The sequence below is a fragment of the Thermobia domestica genome, chromosome 17, assembly GCF_964235325.1.
Source record: "Thermobia domestica chromosome 17, izTheDome1.hap1.1, whole genome shotgun sequence".
NCBI classification, from domain to species: Eukaryota; Metazoa; Arthropoda; class Insecta; order Zygentoma; family Lepismatidae; genus Thermobia; species Thermobia domestica.
The window spans coordinates 122,982,923-122,989,592 of NC_137470.1; the positions used below are offsets into that span (position 1 = coordinate 122,982,923).

The 6,670-nt window shown below is 40.4% G+C and overlaps 2 protein-coding genes across 2 annotated transcripts; both read left to right on the forward strand.

Annotated features, from left to right (window-relative positions):
- The first annotated feature begins 677 nt into the window (after nt 1-677).
- On the forward strand, nt 678-1,073 carry LOC145674152 (protein GVQW3-like). Its single transcript, XM_081743981.1, has one exon. The coding sequence runs from the start codon at nt 678-680 to the stop codon at nt 1,071-1,073; it is 396 nt and encodes a 131-aa protein (XP_081600107.1).
- A 197-nt stretch (nt 1,074-1,270) lies between these two features.
- On the forward strand, nt 1,271-1,744 carry LOC145674153 (histone-lysine N-methyltransferase SETMAR-like). The gene has a single exon (XM_081743982.1). The coding sequence runs from the start codon at nt 1,271-1,273 to the stop codon at nt 1,742-1,744; it is 474 nt and encodes a 157-aa protein (XP_081600108.1).
- The last annotated feature ends 4,926 nt before the right edge of the window (nt 1,745-6,670 follow it).

The window sequence follows — 6,670 nt, forward strand, 5'->3', positions numbered from 1 at the left end:
GACAGATCCCGATATAAACTGCAGACGACGAAGTATTGTCATACGCATGGAAATTAGAGTAAATTGATCGATGATGATCACTCCTTGACAGTTCTCACAGACATATCAGGTGATAGTACTAATGGTGTATCCAAGTATAAATTGACGTCCGGAATAGGTTGTCACCTTCGCTAGAAGTTTTGGTAGGTAGTATTAGAGTAGTTGAGTTATAAAGTGCAAATATGCTAATTTCAAGGATATTTTATAAAATGACACATAACATTACGGGATTCTATGCAAAATTTGTCTTCAATATCGTTCTACTCGATTAGTCAACTTTGTTGATACCAGAGGTAGAATGGCTTCCCAAAGTGGTTTATTTTTTTCTTTACATGTAGCAACTGGTAAGAACTTTCCTGCGAGAAAGAAAGTGAAATTATCATTTGATCATCCTGATGGCTGCATATGTTGCAGAAAGAATTAGTACGAGAGGGGTGTTATGAATATACGAGGGTTGGGGCAAAAGTCATGGCAACTATTTTTTTTCTTGCAGATATGTAAGCAGATCACAAACTGCTATGTGTCGTATGGAAGGTCTGCAGGCATAGTGTGTATGCAAAACAACAAATGGCTCTGTAATAGCTGGTAGTAGCACAGCAAGGGCTGTGAAATCAGTCAGTTGGTGAGTGTCGTGCGAGATGGAAGTAACCTGTGTCGAGGAGCGCGCTTACATCAAAATAGCCGTTCTCCGAAGGAGAAATGCGTTGGAATGTCACAGTGAATTAGTGGAAGCCCTTGGAAATAATGCCCTACCATACCGGACAGTAGCACGGTGGGTAGGAAAGTTTCAGCAAGGACGTGTGTCAACCAGTGATGAGGAACGTTCGGGAGGACCTGTCAGTGTGCGGACCGACGTGTCATATGCCGTCATCGAGCAGCATCTGGATGAAGACAGACGATGGACGCTACTGGAGTTTGCGGGGGGAATTGGCATCGAGAAATGCACCGTTCACAGGATATTGCGTAATGAGCTGCAACTACGCAAAATCGCATTGCGGTGGGTACCGCATGCACTGACGGAAGTTCAAAGGTGAATGCGCAATGCAATATGCTCCGACCACCTTGCACGCTGGCAAGAGAACGGCGATCAATTCTTGGCACGAATAATCGCCATTGATGAAATTTGGGCCAGGCATACGAACCAAAACTGAAACGTCAGTCCGCGGAGTGGCGACATGCTGGATCACCAAGGAGGCGGAAGTTCCGTCAGAATCCTTCCCCAGTCAAATTGATGGTGATCGTCGTATATGACGTCAGGGGTATCATTGTTTTCCACTTTGTTCCACATGGCAGAACAGTGACCACACACTACTACAGGGATTTCTTGGTGCGACGGGTATTACGTGGCGTTCGGGAGAAACGTCCGGATATTGTGGACAGTGCAATAATCCTGCACGACAATGCAAAACCACATAAAGCAGAGTGTGTAGGGCAGCTACTGCGACATTGGGGATTTGAAGAATTGGAGCACCCACCGTACTCTCCTGACATTTCGCCCTGTGACTTTGATCTCATTCGAAAGATTAAGGAACCACTACGTGGTAGGCGGTTTGCAACACGCGAGGACATTGCTAATGCTGTGGGCGAACAGGTGATCCGATTCACACATGGTGCGTCACATGCTGAGGCGGATGGTATTCAGCGCTTCCCACATCGTTGGCAGCGTGTGGAGCAAGTAGCAGGGGACTACTTTGAGGGTCTTTAGGCCAGGTTTATCGTGTCAACTGTATGCGTACAATGTTGTCATTCTTTTGCACCATGAAGGCTATATTGCCCTGTATACTACCGTAATAAATTAGTGTGTTACGATATTTCAGTGCTTTTCATTGTCCACATATGTAGTTAACACCTTGTCCTTTCGTCTGTATATGTCACATTTTCCAACCGGACTGGTATCTTCAAGAAAAAAATAGTTGCCATGACTTTTGCCCCAACCCTCGTAGTTTATTGGATGCAGTGTTTGGAGTGCGAGGTGGACAAACAAGAAGTGAGTAGCCATATGATGCTTTAAGTAGTACAAAATAAATTTGTGGAAAATGTTTGGATGTGTAATAGGTTTGTAATATTAAAATTTAAGTAGTAAGAAAATAAAATATGTCCAATGTTCAAACGTTTTGTGGTTAACACAAACAGTTCTTAAACTATGGACATGTAATACGAAAAACTATGGATATAGATATATGGACAATCAAAACGTTATCGTTTCAATTTAACTAAATAAAAACTACTTAGCATTTTTTACTATCATCCTCAAGAAAGTTTTCACTTACCCATTTCTCCAGCAGTGTTTTTTTTTCTTGCCCCAGCGCACTTTAACATTTTTATATGTTGCCCACTTACGTAGCTTGAAATAATGTAAATATCATTTTATTATTCATATACTAAATAGGATATACAGTTGCCTAACATATTTGCATGTAACTCTATTTTTCTAATTAAATCGTATTTTTCTTTTAAAAGCCATCTTAGGTAATAAGTGTGGACATCAATTGGGTATAAGTTTCCTATATGTGGCTCCACGTAGCGTAGTCGCTGACACTTTCACCTTCTGTGCGAGCGGTCCCGGGTTCGATTCCCGGTTGGGGCACTCGGTCGAAAAAGTGTAAAAGCTTTTTCAGGCCAGTCACCCTGCATGAGGTTTACCTGGGTTCTCCTCATTGACACCATGAAAATGCCGAGGTGGTACCTAACTTATAGGTCCCAGGCCGCTTCCTTCCTTCTCCAATGCATTCTTCCTCCCCTTTCCCTGGATAGTGTGCTCGCCAAGGGACGTCATCCGTCAAAACGTGAAGGGCTAAATGGCCTTAGATGTCGAAAGCCCAGAAATCTAAATCCCAAACCCTAAATCCTAGGTTTCCTATGATGCTGATTTTGAATGCTAAGTCACTTCTCTCATGTTCTTCGCAAGTACTAAAGGGTATTCTATAATTTACTCGATAATGGTAAGTGGATGGATCATTGTTCAAAACCCACATCCTTTTTCTGTTTGTATATTTTGAAGTTATAAGGAAGAGTTTTTGAGGTGGCCATCATCGGTCAACTTACTATATGTGAGTCTGCTAATGTAATTCTAACAAAGAGTATCTTCTCGTTTCCCTCTGTGTTCTCACTAGGGATGCAAGCGCTTGGAAAATATAGGCTTTCTGGGAAAAATGAAAATAAAATATTTCAGTTTAACGTTTCACAATTATGCCTTTTTAGGCTAAGGAAGACGATGATTAAAGCAAGTGAACGATGATGGAAGAATTGATGGAATGAGAAAGTGGGAGGAAACGGGAGTATCCCGAGAAAACCCGCGGACACGATGTTGCACACCACAAACTTGGCCGGGGATTGAACTGGGAACCCCACGCTCCAGAGGTAAGCGCTCTACCACTGAGCCAACGTGAGCCTTTTTTTAAAAAAGAAAGTTTTTCACGGCTTTTTGCCTGTGAAATTTCGGGACTGATTTTCAAAATATTTCAATTTGAGTAAAGAGATAAATGTATGTTGCGTAAATGTTATCCCATTATAACGCTAAAATACATTGAATCACTAAAAAGACCAAAAGAAAAAGTAAAGTAAAAAAAACATGATCCAAAGTAAAGCAGTCATTCAATAGGAAAGAAAAAAGGCATGGGTATTCTAGTTCAAATTAATTGTTTAAAGAGCCATTAAATTAACCTTCAACGAAAATCACGGGGACACTCGGTCGAAAAGGTGTAGAAGCTTTTTCAGGCCAGCTATCTGAATGAGGTTTTCCTGGGTTTTCCTCATTCAGACCAGACAAATGCCGGGATGATACTTAACATATAGGTCCCAGGCCGCTTCCTTCCTTCCCTTTCCTCGGATAGTATGATCGCCGAGGGACGTCATCCCTCATACGAGACGGCCTAACATGGACGTATATAAAACCCAGAAATGTAATTCCTGATCAACGACAAAAATGCTTTAGTAATAAATTTTAAGTGTGTTAGCAATAACTGTTTCGACGGTGTACTACCTTTCATAGAACAAAATTTATGACTAAACTAAAACTTCGTTGCAACTATATATAACACCTACTGAGGCTGTCAAAATTCGAGAATAGAATATTTAAAACTCTATCCAAAAATTGTGGCACATTGTAACAGTAACGACAGAAAAAATATAAAAATAATAATGTTAAACTAACATCATACCAAAAATAGCTGTTTATGACGTTAATTTTGTAAACTGAACTCTGGGGCTTAGAATAAAATTTTTCCCGAACGGAGAACAAGATGTAAGCAAGATTTTATACCAGCACAAACATGTTGTACTATGTTTCTTGGTTTATGGTATGTTTCTCTTAACTACGAGACTCCATTTAAGCAACCACTAAAAAACATATATCAACATGTATAACTTTCGGCTACTTGATAAAATGTTTAGGCAACTAAAACAACACTTTGGCCATATGGGTTGCATAACTTATACTTACACGTAGTAGATGCAAGGTCAGGGTCACAACCAGTTAAGATAGCGAGCCCAGGACTGAACATAGATTCACACTACTTAATGCTATAAACGCATTTAATTAATTGTATAATCCACTGCAGAAAAACAGAAGTGGTACTTGAACAAGAAAATTTTTAAAATGTCAAGAAAGCAAAATTTTTCGTCTCACCCGCACCAAAAATGGCTTTTTATAGGAAAAAAACATTCACCCTAATGAAAAGCTGGGTTTTTGCACCTCTACTTTTCAGTAAATGAATAATTTTCTTTCTCGCTTGTCAATTGTATCAAAGCGTTGCACTGAAATATAACTACATGGTTTATAAGTGCATAAATTCGTGAAAATCAAAGATATGATAAGCTACATGTTTTTTTATGAAAGATGGTCAAAGTTCAATCCAGGAAACATGTACATCTTATCGTTAGAATATAAAACATGCTGCTAAACTCAATGTTTTGTTAAATCTTATTGTATAGCCTATATTGGAGAGCATTATATTACTTCCCAGTATAGTATAATATGAAATTATATTTCAAATGTTCAAAACATGGTATTCCGATTAAGATATGTCACACCGGAATGCAAATAAATGAGTATTCGGGATCGAGTAGTGGGCAATCATTAACCCGCCATAAAATTCTGGACGATCACTGAAGAACTGATATTTTGACTGCTTCCGAATCGTCGGGTCGCCAAATAAATTCAAGTCACTGAGTCTGTCCGAGTTGCCGGGTATATTCAGGTTGCCAGGTCTGCCTGGGTCACCGAGTTCGTTCGGGTCACTGAGCCTGTACGGGTCACAGAGTATGTCCGGGTCGCCCGTTATATTCGGCTCAACGGGTCTATCGGGATCACAGAGTCTGTCCGGGTTGTTGGGTATATGCGGGACCCGGGTCTGTCTGAGTGATCGAGTATGTCCGGGTCACTGAATCTGTCTTGGTCACTGGGTACATTTGTGTCACCGAGTCTGTCTGAGTCACCGGGTACATTAGGGTAACGGGTTCTGTCTGGGTCACAGAGTCTGTCCAGGTCACTGAGTATTTCTGGGTCTTCGGAAATTTTAAGGTTACTACTCTGATTTTCACGAAGCTTTGCACCCCTTGTAAACAATGCAGACTGCAGTGCACAAATGTTGCCAACTAATTAAACAAAAAATGTTATATGCAATTTTGTGCTAAGAAATAAATAAACAAACTGAAGGGGGAAAAACAATGAGATTAAAAATAAAATGGTATGGGCTTGTGATAAGATAATCAGGAACCATTTTCTCTCTTTTGCAGTGGCGTACGAACTGCTCTCCTGAATCTTTGAACTACTATATAAACGCATACACGCATCAGGAGGAAGAAGGGCAGAACGTTGAATTTCTTCTATCAGTGTAAATTACAACTAAAACTTACTATCTCCACTCCTAACGTTTCCTCTAGCTGAGAATCTACCTAAAATGTTAGGATTCAGAGCCACTATTACTACATGATGACTTGATGTTCCTACTAGCAGATCTATGGTTGGATGGATGGATTAAGTTTATAGTCCCCTTCAAAACAAGGTTCTATAAGATTTGGACATACAGCCGAACGAGTGATCCGAACTACATGAACTTCCTCCGGAAATCGAACGCGGGTCTCCTGCCCGACGACGAGTACGCGGATCATATAGCCACAAAGGAGTTAATTATCAAATCTAGAAACATGTGCAGTTGTACTCACGACTTCTATTCAAAATTGAGCTCTTGGGGGGCCGCGGTGGCTCAGTGGTAGAGCGTTCACCTATGGCACATGGGGTTCCTGGTTCGATCCCAGTTCGCGCCAAGTGAACCTTGTGGTAGACAAACACCGTGTGCGTGGGTTTCCTCTGGGTCCTTCAGTTTCCTCCCACTTTCTTCATTCCAACATTTCATTCATGTTTTCATCATCACCATCTCCTTTAGCCTAGCCTGCATAATCGTGGGACGTAAAACTTGAAAAATTTCATTTCATTTCATTTCAAAATTGAGCTCCTTGTACGTTTCCATTATAGGCGAGCGAGTGTTTGGAACAAGCAATTCTTCATTCTGCAAGAACTTGAAAACTACTGAGTTTACTTATTTATTGAATAGAGAATTTATTATTTTATTTCCTTTGTTATATATAATAAAATACCTATAAAATATATTTTGAATCCTCGTGACTTATC